General features: G+C 47.3%; 1 protein-coding gene across 9 annotated transcripts in view; it reads right to left on the bottom strand.

The window, feature by feature from the left end:
* Positions 1-1,446: 1,446 nt before the first annotated feature.
* Positions 1,447-15,215, bottom strand: part of ABCC12 (ATP binding cassette subfamily C member 12) — a 93,705-nt gene continuing 79,936 nt past the window's right edge. For 6 of the 9 annotated variants that reach the window (XM_046682354.1, XM_046682356.1, XM_046682355.1 and 3 more), the window contains 6 exons: positions 14,658-14,847; positions 14,057-14,216; positions 12,918-12,996; positions 11,762-11,875; positions 9,807-9,971; positions 8,922-9,705 (listed from right to left, as the gene is read on the bottom strand). In XM_046682354.1, coding sequence (XP_046538310.1) covers positions 9,613-9,705; positions 9,807-9,971; positions 11,762-11,875; positions 12,918-12,996; positions 14,057-14,216; positions 14,658-14,847 — 801 coding nt within the window. In that variant the 3' untranslated portion in view covers positions 8,922-9,612. Of the gene's footprint in view, positions 1,527-8,921; positions 9,706-9,751; positions 9,972-11,761; positions 11,876-12,917; positions 12,997-14,056; positions 14,217-14,657; positions 14,848-15,215 lie in introns of those variants that run through there. The other 3 variants (XM_046682353.1, XR_006891563.1, XM_046682357.1) reach the window with 3 other exon arrangements.

Genomic DNA, 15,215 nt, shown 5'->3' on the forward strand with positions numbered 1-15,215 from the left:
GAGAGAGAGAGAGAGAGAGAGAGAGACAGAGAGACAGAGAGATGCAGAGAGACAAAGAGAGAGAGAGTCACACACTCTCCGAGGAGCGTGGTAGAATAAAAGAACTGATAAGATTAAGAATCCAGATCCCAACTTGCTTTTAGGCAAACCTCTCTCTCCTTTGAGCCTCTGTCTCCCCTCCAGTTAGATGAGCAAACGGAATTGTGTGGTCTCTGAAGTTCCTTCTGACTCTGAGCTTCTACGGTTTTGTGAATGAATGCTGACTTGAGAGCTATTTTTTGACCATGGGCAATTTGTTTCAACTTTATATGCTTTGGGTTGGGTTTTTATTTTTTAATTCTAAATGAGGGGTAATAATCCCAATTCAGGAAACTGTTGTGATGATAAAAGGAGATTAAAGATGTATAATCATTGAAAAACTTAACAGTACTCTTACTGAGCAAGCGCTCGCCACCCAATGCGCATAAAGAGCCAATTATTGCGGCATCAGCCTTTGGGAAAAGAAAATTAGCTTTATTTGTGATATCAGTCTGAAAGGAGACAGGAGGCATCTGTCTCCCTGATCCAGGGCTTGGGGTAAAACTTATGGGATGAAGGGCAGGACGGCTGACATGTGGAGATGGATGATTGAAGGTGAGGAGAGGTGAGGTAATCGATGATCTGCACAGGCATGGTCAAGCTTCACGACCTCATAGGATGCACGTTCACAAAATGGCAGTGTGAATATGATCTGAGGGTGGAGTTTTCAGCCCCTTGACATCAAAAGGGTCACTTATTAGGCATTTGTGCAGGTCCAGTTGATGGGTTGGTGGTCTCAACTGACCTGAACTGGACAAGGGGTCTTGGTTCCTGAGAACTGCTCTTAATTACTCTGTTGTTAAGATGGGGTCAGTTGAACTGGTCCTGGAGGGTCCGCAGTTAAAAATGCATGATGCTTGGGAAGGTAATTTCACTTGCCTATGCCTCAGGAAGATGTGGATGACAACCACGTGTGCTCATCAAGCTCTTATGAGAAGTAAAGGAGGCCCTCCCAGCAAAACTCATAAAACAGGGTCTGCCACATGACAAGCACTAAATAAATGTTTTATTTATTTATGTGCTTCAAGATGCTAGTAGGACAGTGGCAGAGCAGGGGATCCCCGGGCCTAGCCATGATTCAGAGACTGATTTGCAGGAGGAGGTTTTGTGCAGGGGAGGCCTAGGCTTGAAAGAGCATCACGCTCCCAGCCTGGCCCCATGGGCTGGAGTGGGGCCATCTGGTGAGGGGCCTTCTCCCCATTCAGGGTACAACGCCGTGTGGTTCTGTCATGGTGGGAACATTTGGATACTCTAGGGGTTAGGAAGCTCTGGGACCACCAGGAGTCAGCACCCCCGGCAGAACCCCTGCAGAAAATCCCCCAATGGGGACTGTGCTAGTTGCAGGAGATGAGGAATGCCGAGGACACACAGTAACATCTTCTCCTTCTCTTGGTTCCACTTTCTTCTGTGCTAGCTTCATTCTCAGGCAGACGCTCTCCTTGTGATATCTAAAATAACATCTGAAGCTAAAGAGATCTGTGGTCCCTACCATCCAAGAAAGAGAACTCCCCTTTTCTTCAACTTAGTTCCAGCTAAAGTCCTGGGTTTGACTCTGACCAGCCCAACTTGGGTCATGTTCCCACCCCAAACCTCTCACAGCCCCACAGAGGTGTGAGTCTCTGATGGGCCTGGTCTTCATCCTAGGCTCACTGCTGGAGACAACTGCAGTAGGGGAGGGGAGACTCATCATCTGAACCGCCTACGTCGTGGCTGGGCTAAGAACAGAGTGGGTGGTGGTCCTCCAAGGGGTGCTCAGATCTTGGAATTGATGGGTTTGGTTTTGAGCTCAGATTTCTTTGACCCCCTGTCTTAGGTAGGATTCCCCAGAAATAGACCCCAAGACAAGGATTTCTATGCTAGTAATTTATCAAGGAAGTGCTCCCAGGGAAAATCTGTAAGGGCCAGAGGAAAGCAGGACAAGGAAGGAGAGAAGCCTATATACAGATTCTGGCAGAGTCCTGCGGGGCTACCGTCAGCCTCATCCCACGTGGGAACTTCAGAATGGTCCCACCCTGAGGCTAGGGAACTGGGCACGTCAGCTGAGTGCTGCCTAGGAGGAATGCAAACTTCTAGGCTCTTCTGCCTTTCCCTGTGTGAACAGAGTGACTCCAGTAACCTGAGGTTATTCTGGGAAGAAGAGTTAAACGTAGGGACAAAAAGCACACTGAAACATGAGTGACCAGGGGGTTCTGGGCAGAGTCCTGACAGCGTCTCCTAGAATCCCAGAGCGGGATTGTTTCTCTGCGCCACATGTCCATATCCTGCAGTTTGTCAGTCCAGGTATTAACATGCTGCCTTTGCTCAGAGCGAGGACGCTCGGCTCTAAAATTAACTGAGGACTTGATCAGTGCTGTAGTGTTGTGACAGCCACTTCCCAAGGAGCCCCTCTGGTTGCCAAGCCGAGTGAGCTCTCTGCACAGAGTGGCCTCGTCATTTCCTAAATGATCCTGCTATGCAGATGAGCTCTGATTTACCAGTCGCAGAAGCAGAGAGACACACAATTGAAACGGATGCACTGGAGGGACCTTGGCTCTCTGGTCATCTCCACCTCATGCCCGGGAGAGAGCTTCCTGCTGGTGGGGGCAGCGTGCACATTACAGACTGGCAAATGTGACCCTTACATGTCACTGGCAGTCTGTCCTCAGGACGCCCATCCTGCCCTCGGGAGGGTAGGTAATGCTGCAGAACCACCCATTTCTGTCCCCCATACTTTGATGGCTCCGCTGCAGCAGGATTGTTGGAGGTTCTGCTGTTTCTTGGCCCCACTCCCTTGACTGCTAATGAGCTCTTCCCAGCGCCCGTCCTAATTGTTTCTACAACAAACTCTTCTCCCATCACCAATTGTATCCGAGAGCTGTTGGTGGTCTCCAACTGTGTTTGGAGAGGCAGACAGCAGAGTACCTGACAATTTTCCAAGTGCTTCTCAGCCCTAGTTAGCAGTCACCCGCTGTCTCCCTCAGCCAGGCTCATCCCCACTTCCAAGGCTTTGGGTGATTTCCTCAGCTAGGAACACCCTTCCCCGTCCCCATCGACCCCACTTGTCCTACAAGGACGGCTGGTTGTTTGCAGAATCCTTCTAACCTCTTCCAACCTTCATTCACCTCTCCCTTTTTTAAATGGAAGGAAAGATCAAAAGAGTGAATGATGAGGTGAAATACTGAGTGAGTGAATGAATAAATAAATGAAAGAATGAATGAATGAGTTCACATCTAACCTTACACTCCAGCCTCCAGCATCTTACTGTATGCTCTTTGGCACTTTTAAGTCATTTCCCCAGTAACATTATAAGTTCCCTGGAGGAAAGAACTATTATATTTTATTTCCTTTATGGCTTGGGTCACAGAACTGGGCCACAGCCAGCCTTTTTCAGAACAGTCTGTGCATCAATCAATGAGGCGTCATGGACATAGCACTAAGCTGGAATTCAGAACCCTTATCCTCCCCCTGCCACTTTTTGGATGAATGTGGACCAGATTTAGGCTTTCTGGGCCTCACTTTCCTAATCTGTAAAGTGAAGGGATTGGAGTGAGAGAGTGAGCTCTGGGATGCGAATCCTGTTTCCTTACCTACCATCTGGGTAGCCTTTGGCATGTTACGTAATCTCCCAGAGCAAACAGGAAGAACCATTTCTACTGCATGAATTGTTTTAAAGACTTAATATGATATATGTCAGGTGCTTAGCCCATAGCTAACAACCATAGTCTCTAAGTTCCTGTCCATATTCCGACACAGTGAGAGGATTCCCTCAGGGTGCTATACTAGAGAAAAGAACTTTGCAAGATCGTAGAACACTGTTTCTTGGTTAAGATTCTTTTTTTCTAGAGATTGGTACCTGAGCTAACAACTGTTGCCAATCTTCTTTTTTTTTTTCTGCCTCTTCCCCCCAAATCTCCCCAGCACACAGCCGTACATTCTAGTTGTGGGTCCCTCTAGTTGTGGCATGTGGGACGCTGCCTCAACATGGCCTAATGAGCGGTGCCGTGTCTGCGCCCAGGACTGGACTCGAATCAGCGAAACCCTGGCTGCTGAAGCAGAGCGTGCAAACTTAACCACTGGGCCACGGGGCCAGCCCCAAGATTCTTATATGTCATGCAAATTTCCCTTTAAAAGAAATTCAAGGCCAATAAGCACATGAAAAGATGCTCTGTCACTAAACATCAGGGACAAATCAAAACCACAATGAGATACTACTTCACGCTTATAAAATGAGGCCTTTAAAAAGAAATGAAATTCTGACACATGCCTTGAAGACATTATGCTAAGAGAAACGATCCAGTCACAGAAAGACAAATACCACGTGATCCCACTTATAGGAGGTACCTTGAATGGGGTTCCCGGGGGCTGCAGGGGAGTGGAATGGGAGCTATTGTTCAATAGGGACAGAGTTTCAACTTGAGATGATGAAAAAGATCTGGAGGTGGGTGGTGATGATGGTCGCACAACAATGTGAATGTACTTAATGCCACTGAATTATGCACTTGAAAATGATTAAGATGGTGAACTTTGTTATATATAGTCTAACACAATAAAAATTTTTTTTTAAGAAATGTAAAACAATTGCCATAAACCCAGTTTAGGTCTCTTTGCATGTGATTTTTGCCAGGTGAAGGAGGCCCAGCACTCTGGAGGCTCCTGGAGCTGAGGGTGGAGCTCAGCCTGCCTGCTGCCGTGTTTTGTGCTGAAATCATAGACACAGACTTGGTCTGGCCCTTCAATGCCAGTCCCCCCAGAGAGAAAGCTTTTCAGCAGGAGCCGTGAACGTGCACATGATGAAGTCAGGCAGACCCTCTCTGTGGAAATCAGCATCTATTTGAAGGTTTCAGTGTCGGATTTAGCCTCACCCAGAGGTGACCTTCTACACAGGGCCAAAAGAAAAGTGATTTCTTTGATTGTCCATCTGACCCCAAACTGACCTCTTGCGTTTTTCAATTCATTTTAAATCATGCTGTTCTGACCAAAGTGATTCCAACTCTTAGCAAAGAATATTCACATTTTAACCAACATTTTGGGCCAATTTCAGACCTGTTCACTTGAATAGCAACAATAAAATCTGTAAGTTCTTTCCGAGTCCTTCTGACCTCAGCAGCAGGGAGAGAAGGTGAGGGAAATATTCATAAATGGCATGAATCCTTGGGGGGAGATGAGAATTGGAAACTCCTCCTTGCTTGGATGTGAGCTAATGCTCATTTGGGCCACATCTAAGGTGGAGGGAGATGGGTGTAACTCCCAGGGCAGGGCCCCGGGTTCTCTTTTCTTCAGGTCAGTATCAGCATCTTCCCAGGAAGAAAGACGTCACTGTCTTCTGCATCGTTTATGATTTTTTTGGCTGCAAGTAACAGCAAGCCAACTCCAGCTGGCACAGACAATAAGGAAAATGCATGCTCTCACATGACAAGAGGTGGGGTGCCTGTAGGGTTGGTAACCCAGCAGCTTGATGTCACCAGCAAGGATCTGTGCTCTGTCCATCTCTCCACTTCCCCCATGGTCACAAGATGGCTGCCACAGCTTCAGACACCACCACGTACACACAAGGCAATGGGAGAGAATGCTTTCCAGAACCCACCCCCACCCCCGGCCAACTCCCTCTCACACCTCATTGACCTGAACTGCATCACATACCAATGCCTAAACCAGGAGTCAGTGGGTTTTTCTGTAAAGAGCCAGGATACTGATACCTTTAGCTTTGAGGACATACATTTGGTTGTAATCACTCAACTGTCATTGGAATGTGAAAATAGCCATAGGTAAGGCATTAACAAATAAGAATGGCTGTGTTCCAATAAAACTTTATTCACAAAAGCAAATGGTAGGCTGGGTTTGGCCCATAGGCTGTAGTTTGCCCACCCCTCGAGATCAGCCACCTTCACAATTAGCTTCAGGACACAATTGACTGTGAAACACGTCACAGGCAATTTGTTATTAATTTATACTAACAATGTTTTTAGTGGCTTCTTCTGTTCTCTGCTGGCACCTATCAAAGGATATTTAAGAGGTTCTAATTCATGACATTGAACATAAGATCCCCGAATGGGCAGGTAGATGAGAAGAACAGAGCAAAACTGGGGCATCAAAATAAAATGAGACTAAAATTTCAAAGAAGTTCTTATGTCCTACTGAGTATCAAAGTAGACACTCGGGGAAGACTCAGAACTCAAACTTTGTTCAAGTTACTTTACAAATTTAACATTTATGAAAAGATTCAGTTACATTTAGGGCTCATTATAATCCCCTTGTAAGTCTAAATTCCATCCTTGATGCTTTAGAAACTATTTCCATATCTGCTTTTTGTTTCTTCTGTATTGAGGACTTAAAAGAACGTTAGCACTCAGTCCAAACCCCAAATTTTAGAGTTAGGAGAACAGAGGCTCAGAGGGGGCAAGCTACATTCCCCAGATCACATAGCGACTCAGTGGCAAAGCCAACACCCAAACCCAAACTGTGGCAGGTTGTAGTGTTGTTCAAAATATCTGCCACTCCTCCCAGGAGGTGGAATATACAACGTCCTTCAGTGACAAGCTCGACCATGTGCCTTGTGGTACCCCTCCATGCAGGCAGAGTATGTATTCCCCTCCCTGTTGAATTTGGAACTGGCCATGTTTTGCCCACAAAACGTGGGAGAAGTGGCATGTGCCACTTCTGATCTCCATGTCTGTCTGCCCTCTGCCACAAGACTCACTAGTCTCATTCTGGGCAGAGGCTGCCCTCCCAGTCTGGGCCACAGAGGGAAGAAGGAAAGCACAGGCACAGCTGACGTGATGGACATGTCCCACGAACAGGAAATATACCGCTGGGATTTGGAGCTCACAGCACAAGTGAGTCTATCCTGACCAACACACAGTCTTCACAAGTCTGAACCCTGGGCTCTTTTTCACCTGGCAATCTCTGGTCTCCAGTACTGTTACATGGAACTGAAGAGCATACATTTCAGACGCAGCCCGCCTGGGTTCAGATTTCACTAGCGGTGTAACCTTGGTCAAGTTACTCCCAGTGACTCAGTTTCCTCATCAGTAACATGAGGACAACACAAGTACCCACCCCACAGGGATGGTGAGGATTCAGTGAACTAAGCCTGTGTTTTGAGGAATATCGGCTAAACGTTGGTTGTTATTATTCAACATAGTCTCTCCCTGGCTGACATTTCAGTGACAGTAAGGGGTGGGGTGGGGGTGCTCACTGAGACTGTTTCATGTCATTGCACATGCAAACAACAGCCATCCCTTCAGAAGTAGCTGTCCCCCATGTGTGATGCTGACCGCCATCACATCACTGTCCCTGCTACAGGCAGAGGGAAAGGGGCGTGAGGGGAGGTTAGGAGCAGGGTCCCTACAGTCAGACTGGTTAGGGTTCCAATCCTGTCTCTGGCTCTTCCTTCCTGTGCATTTGCAGCTAAGTTCCTAACCTCGATGAGCCTCAGTTTCCATCTCTGTAAAATGGGAATAATGAAAGTGTCCATCTCATGGGATGAGGTGAAGATTCAGTGAAATTATTCATGAAAAATGCTGGCCACAGGGGCTCACCAGGTAGCAGGCTGGGTATTCCCTCCTGGACAGTACAAGCCAGAGGGAGTGTGGGCAGAAACAGTGGTAGGAGGTGATTCATCTTTCAGCACCTCTGAATGACCCACGGGGATCATGTAGCCCTGTTCTCCCCTGTCCTCATGGAGACAGCTTCCTGGAACCATAGACTGATTGTCTGGCTGGTGCCAAGTTGATAGAAAATAAAGCACCTCTCCCCCTCTCCCCATGGCCAGCAAGTACTGCCAGGTCAGGGTGCCACATGGGGGAGTCGTTGACATCCATTGAGGTGATGGCTGCACTCAGCCTGAGGTGGCTGCTCCGGAGCCCACTGGATGCAGGTTTGAGGACCTCAGATCAGGTCCCATACCATGATGGAGGAAGGCTCAGGTCAGGGCAGTGCATCATCTAAAGATGCACTGTGTCCTTTCACAGGGCGATCTGAACTTGGCATGGAGCTGCCTGCGAAAGGAGCCGCCTCACTCATGTCCTTTTCAACCATGTCCTTCACAGTGTACACACTCTGCTGATGGCAGAGTCGCTGCCTAGCTGCCTTAGCCAGCGCCTTAACACTCACCAGACTGGGAGTTCTACCTGTGGCTGGCTGTACCTGATTCATCTCCACTCCTGCAGACGTCTGCCCGGGCCTGGTCAGAGGAGAGCTGGAGGATGATTTTTGGGAAGCAAAGCCCACCAGCCCAGCCCTTGAGATGCTGGCTGTAGCCTGTCTGCTATAAATCTCAGCCTCTCCAGATTAAGCCCTCAACATACAAATACACCTGCCAGGCTCTGGCCTGTGTTTGAATGAGTTCATCATGGTGTCATGCACTCACACCACCCATTCTTACGTGCTAATATGTGCCAGGCACTGCCTTCCATGTTTGGAAGGATGGGGAGAAGTATGTGACCCAGACTAAGAAAGGGAGGGAAGTGGGAGACATCAGATGCAAGTTTTACTGGCCATTACCACCCTGTGTCACATCTAGAGTTCAGCCTGGAGGTCAGGAGGCGAGTCCAGGAAACACCCCTGAAACATTCTGGGCCCTTCGATCCTAAGGAATGAGAAAGCCAGATTGTGGGTGTCTCCTTGGCAAACACTACACGGGAGCCTGTCAAATTTTCTATTTTTTTTTTCCCCAAATATCACTGTGAATTAGCAGTTCTCACTCCTGGGCTACTGGGAATATGTCTTTTCTGCCTCTGTCATAGCAAATCTGGAGGCTGGAAAGAAAGCCTTTCATTGGGGAAACACTGTGCAGGTTTATCACTGAGTCAATGGAGAAAGCAATGAGGGTCTGTGAGAGGAAATAAGTACAGAAATTGGAATGTCTTCAGTAAAATAATTGTAAGGCAACATTTCAGGGTAGTTTAATTTCCTACTGCATTTTAATGACCATTTATAGAGGATATAAAAATGTCATTTATAGAGAAACTACACTTTGTTTTCCTGGTTATTGTAATAGATCAAATGGAACATGCAATATGATTTAAAAATTTTTTTTTGCCAAACATTGTAATCAATCTTTCATGCTACAGATCTGTGTGGTTATTGCTTGTCACACACTCAAAATAGATGTGAGTAGGAGTTCAACAGGAAGAAGACTCTGCTGTTTTTCCTTCTGATAACAGGGCAGGGAATCTTCACCAACTCCATCCTTAGGCATTTTCCCATTCTGTTTACTTTGACCAGTTTTAACTGAAGGTTACAATGTTTCCATTCCCAGGTACTGAGATGGTATCGGTGGGGACACATGAGGGACCCTTGGGGTTTTAGGAGGTGAGGGACAGTTTTTAACCCACTAGTTTTTTCTGCTCTGTTCTCCACCCAGAACCAACCCAAGCTCGCCAAGTGAGGTCAGGAGACATGGGCTGGGTGAGGTGGGAAAGGAACCTTCGACCCAGCTCAAACTGTGCGTCACGGGTGGGAGAGAGGACAGCCCCTCCTCTTTCAGGCTCATCCACTCATCTCATGCATCCTCCTTCTCCTCTAAAATCAGCTGATGTGGCCCCCCAGGGACCTTTATAATCGAACTTTGTTTTCTGCTGCTAGTAACATCGCAAACGCAGAATCTGGCTTCTCAGCAAGAACTTCAGGCTTGTCAAACTCGACAACCTGAAAGAGAAGAAGAGCTGAAATTGTCAGAAAAATATCCACCCACCAGAGAGCCCAGACCATTGAAGCCTCTGGGAGGTGATGCCGGCAACTTCCTTCACCTTCCCATTTTCCATGACAAGGACGAGATCACAGTTGAGGACTGTGTTGAGGCGGTGGGCAATGGTCAACACTGTGCAGCCTTTGAAGGCATCTTTGATGGTGTTCTGAACAAGGGTGTCAGTCTTGGAGTCCATGGAAGCAGTGGCTTCATCAAGGAGAATGATCTGTTGAGGAAGGAGTGTTGTAAAAGTCACACTAAGCCAAAGCTGTATCTAGAGGGAAATTTATAGTCTTAGTTCTATCTATGAAAAAAAGAGAAGAGCTGAAAAGTAATGACTAATTCTCCATCTCAAAAAGTTAGAAAAACAACAGCAAAATAAAAGCCACATCACACCACTTTCATCTTCTTCAGAGGGACTGGCTAGGGAAACAAGGTTATATATTCTCTACTCCTCTTTTAGGGTTTTTTTGGTGAGGAAGATTGGCCCTGAGCTAACATGTGTGCCAATCTTCCTCTATTTTACATAGGTCACTGCCACAATGGCTTGATGAGCAGTGTGTAGATCTGTGCCCAGGATCTAAACCTACGAACCCTGGGCCACTGAAGCAGAGCTTGCAAACTTAACCACTGTGCAACTGGGCCAGTCCCTTTATTCCTCTTTCTAAGTGGTTTATTCTAATCCTACAAGCTGGTAGGAAGAAACATCCCACAGGATTTCTCTACTGTGCTAACGTGAGTCAGCATGAGGTATAATAACAGCACTTGTATTAATTTCCTATGGCTGCTATCACAAATTAGCACAAATTTAGAGGCTTAAAACAACACAAATTTATTATCTTACAGTTCTGGAGGTCAGAAGTCCCGAAGTCAAGGGACTGTCAGAGCCACGTCCTTCTGGAGGCTCTGGGGAGAATCTGTTTCCTTGCCTTTTCCAGCTTCTAGAGGCCGCCTGCATCCTTGGCTCGTGGCCCCTTCCTGGCATTGCTCTAACCTCTACTTCCATCTTCACATCTCCTTCTCTTTCTGACTCTCCTGCCTCTCTCTCATAAAGACCTGTGTGATTACACTGAGCAGCTCACCCAGGTAACTTAGGATAATCTCCCCATCTCAAGATATTTGACTTAATCACATCTGCAAAGCCCCTTTTTCCCAGGTAAGGTAACACACTCACAGGTTCCAGGTACCCAGATATGGACATCTTTGGCAGCAGGGGGTGGAGTTGGGGCGGGGTGGGGGGGGGGGGGGGGGGAACACGACGCAAAATTCTGTCTACCACAGTGCTGATTTACAAGTACAGGGCTTGAGCTCAGCTCTAACTGTGCTTGATCTTGGCTAAATTACTTAACTTCCCCAAGGCTCCAATTCCTTGTCTGTAAAAGCGTTATATCTTATTATGAGCATGAAATGCAAAGACAACACGTAAACCACTTAGCAGTGTGTAGTGCCACAGTCAGCATGGTGTGGTGCTGGCTCCCTTTCCTGCTGTTGGCACCCCTGAAAGAACACTCACTATGGACCACGCTTTGATCAGTGTTCAGAGAATGGGGTTGCTAAAGCAACAGCAATTCCTTCCTTAAAATCAGTAAGCGAGGAGGCTAAGTCACTAAGAAAAATGAGTATACATTTTACAGTTGTCCTATCCTAGCATTCTGAAGGCTTTCTTTAGAGTCCTGGGTACTATTTATCAGGCCTAGGATTGTTCTGGGACAAAGGGAAGAAGCTGAGAGGAAGATTTCTCCAGCTCAGACCACTTAAGAGGATAGAGAGAACACGTAAACAAGATGGCCAAGGGCAGGCCCGGGGGAGGCAGGTGCTATTGCTGTAAATGGCTGTTCTTTTTCAATTTTTACCCCTCACAACTTTGTCTTAAGAGAAAGTGATCGATTTTTAAATGGCTCAATTGCTCTCTCTTTGCTGAAAGGCAAATGCATCGCGGCTCTACACCCTGGATTGAGCGGCACTGTGGGAAATATCCAAAATTTGACCAACCCATTTTCCGTGCTGTTTCCTTACTTTTGAATTACGGAGAAGCGCTCGGGCCATACAAAGCAGCTGGCGTTCCCCTACTGAGAAGTTTTCTCCGTTTTCTGTGACTTCCGCCTGTAATTTTTCTGGGAGTTTCAATATCTATAAAACACAGAAAATGCCGCATTTGTGCTGATGATCTATAAAATTGTCCTGCATCATCTGTATTGATTGCCCTCTTCTCCTGCCTTCATCAGCTGGCTTTATCTTACTGTGGAAAGGAAAGTGCAAAACAATAATAATTTCAGAATTGCAAACAGGCATCAGGGAAAGACCAGGGAGTGGGCGGACATTAATAATTTAAAATCACAGTATGATTCACAGAACGCTATAGACACCTCACCCAAAGAGTACAAATAATGCACATATGGCTCCGGAGAAACACAAACAAGTGTAACTGGCTTCGGGGTCCCTCTTTCCATAGACAAAATAGAGACGGGATGGGAGAGCTTTCTGGTCATCAAGGAAAGACAAGACAGGGTCTGACTGATCCAGCATCACAGGTCTAAGTGTCTTTGGCAGAGGCTTACCTCGGTACCAAGTCCCAGGGAAAAAAATCCTCTCTGGGCTGCAGAGGGGGCCGTGCTCACCTGTTGACCCCAGCTGCAGCTCTTACAGGACAGGACCCCATCTCAGTGGCTCAGTGCACTCAAAATCAGCCATACTTGCCATTCCTGGAGCAGGCCACATCCCTCACCTTACTGTGGCTTCTCTGTTCTGATAAGTAAATGAGGCCATTGGCAGAGCAGTGGGGCGCTCCATCTGCTTGAGAGTCAGATGGACGTGGGTTCCGGTCTCCATTCTGCCACTCCCTAGCCTGCATGTGTTACTTCCTTGAGTCTTAACTCTGCATCTCTAAAAATGGGGGCAGGAGTACCAACCTCAGAGGCTTGTAGTCAGGACCAGGTAAAATAATGCATATAGAGGTCTTGACAACATCATTGCAAAGACCTGGCAAATATTATCTATGGTTGCTTTTAATAATAAAGACTAAATTAGGATTGTATTCTACTAACGTATGTGGTGCCAACAAATAAACCTGGCCAAACGCTGGCCCAATGCTTGTCTAATTTAAACCTGGGTCAGGTATCTGGGGCACTGGTGCTGGGAAATGGACTCATCCTCGATAGCCCCAGAGACCTACTGTGTCTCTCATGAATGTTCTCTCCAGAACCTGCCAGAGCATCTCATCGGTGTGACTCTCAAAGGGATCCAAGTTGTACCTGCAATGAAGGAAAGGAGAGGGAGGTGGATTTCTGAGGGTAAGAAGATGGGGGGGCATGTTTTCTACAGCATGTGGGGAAGAGCTGGAGGTGGTACGTGATGACCCTGTGGCTTAATTAAATACCAATCTCAGGCCAAGAGACCAAGGACCCACAACTCTATGATGGTGCAGAGACCACCGAGACAGGCAGGAATATGTGAAACGCTGCCAAGAGACAGCCAGAGCTAGGCACTCAGGAAGGCTCATTTGGCCCTCTCAGTGGCTATGTGTAGCAGAGTAGACTTGACCTTATGCAAATTCTTGGCAGAGAGAGAGGAAGAGGAAGCCATTCAATCTGCCATTGCATCCAGTCTGCCTTGAGAAGCAGGAGGTACAGCTGTAGCTCCCAAGACCTTGCAGACGGTGAGCATCTCATTTGAGGGGTGGGAGTCTAGCACTTCAAGACACAGAGTGTAGTTTTCATCCAACTCTAAATACAGCCCCCTGCTTCATCTGGTGCTGACTGGGGGAAACATCCATCTCAAGAGAGGGGCAGTCACTGCACTGGACTAAGTGAAAAACTGTGGTTTTCTCCTTGTGCCTTGACGTCAGATCTTAAGCCCTGCGGAAGTTGCAACCCTACTGTTCTTCTATTTGGACAGCTTCTGTTCACTCCTTCGTGGGAATGAATCGAGACACTTCCCAATAGATGGCTACATGCAAAGGATAACTATCTATTTTATTGTGAAAACTGGAGCGCTTTTGCAAGTGGCCATTGCTAAACCTGAGAGGATGCCGAGACACAGGGCTCTCCGGGGCCAGCGGGGATGTCTGCTCCCTCATGTATAAGCACGTTGCGTGTTAGTAACATGGCTTATAAAATGCAAGTCATGTTCAGGGCTCTAGCCCTCATCTCCTCCCAACGTTTTCCTCCAGAACAGGTCCCGGCAGTGCCGTGAGCACCCGGGGTTGCTCCCCTCAGAAAGAACAGCCCCAGGCCGGTCGCACTGTGGGCGCCTCACAAAGTTTCTGGTTTCACTAACCAAAAATAGGAATGCACAATGATCAAAAACAGCTACCTTACTGTACCTACAAACAGGATAGGATCCTGGGGGATGACAGTCAGCTTGGTTCTGAGGTCTTCCAAACCAATAGTACAGATATCCACCTCATCAATGAAGATTGTGCCGCCGGCCGGTTCCACCAGACGGAACAAGGCCATTCCTAACGACGACTTTCCTGGGAACGACAAACACAACAACAGCAAATCAAACATCACTTTGTACTTCTGTCATATCCCAATGTCTAATCAAGGGAATTTTTAATGCAATGAAAATGACTCTGTGCAGACAGAAACTCCTCAGTCTTCAGGGGCCCTCAGCTGCCCTAACACCGTTACCCTGCCCATGCCTGCAGGGCTGTTAGCGCACGACTCACCCTCTGGGCCTCATTTCACTAGAATGATTCTCATTTAATTAATTCAAAAACTGATGTGTGTTTGCTTCCAACCCCTCACACCCATTCGACCCGAAATCCTAATTCACAGTGAAGAGGTTTGAGGGGAAAACAAGAGCCAATCTGCCACACACATGCATTGCCCTCTCGTGTGGCTTAACTACCACACCCACTGGAAACGCAAAGAAACAACCTGGAAGAAACACAATCCTAGCTGGTCCTCACCGGAACCTGTTCTTCCGACAATCCCAACTCTCTGCCCACTTTGGATGTTCAAGTTCAGCCCGTGGAGAACAAGGGGAGTGTTTTCTCTATATCTCATCTGATAGTCTCTGAAGCTTATCTCCCCACGGCTCGGCCAGTCAGGGGGACAGGTCTCCACTTTGAGGGGGTGAGCGCATTCAGGAACACAGGTCTGAAAAGCAGAATAACCAGTGGTGGGTTAATAGTCACTTGCTTTTCCATTCACTTCACTCATTCGTTCATTCATTCACACAGTTCTAGGTGCTGCTGTTCTCGGTGGTGAACTACCAATAAGGACCCTGAAGGCAAGAAACTCACATTCCAGTGGGGAAATCAGATAATCAACAAGAAAAGAAGTCAGAAATGAAGACAATAAAACAGAGTGCTGTAACAGAATCTGAGTGTGTGTGGTGGAAGGGGGTAGAAGGAGTGAAAGCAATTGAGGGTTGAGGAAGGCATCTATGCGGATGTGACAGTCAAGCTGAGACAGAATGCTGAGAAGATGCCAGCTACAAGAAGACTTGAGTCTGGAGCCTTCCA

Source organism: Equus quagga, chromosome 13, assembly GCF_021613505.1.
Source record: "Equus quagga isolate Etosha38 chromosome 13, UCLA_HA_Equagga_1.0, whole genome shotgun sequence".
NCBI lineage: Eukaryota > Metazoa > Chordata > Mammalia > Perissodactyla > Equidae > Equus > Equus quagga.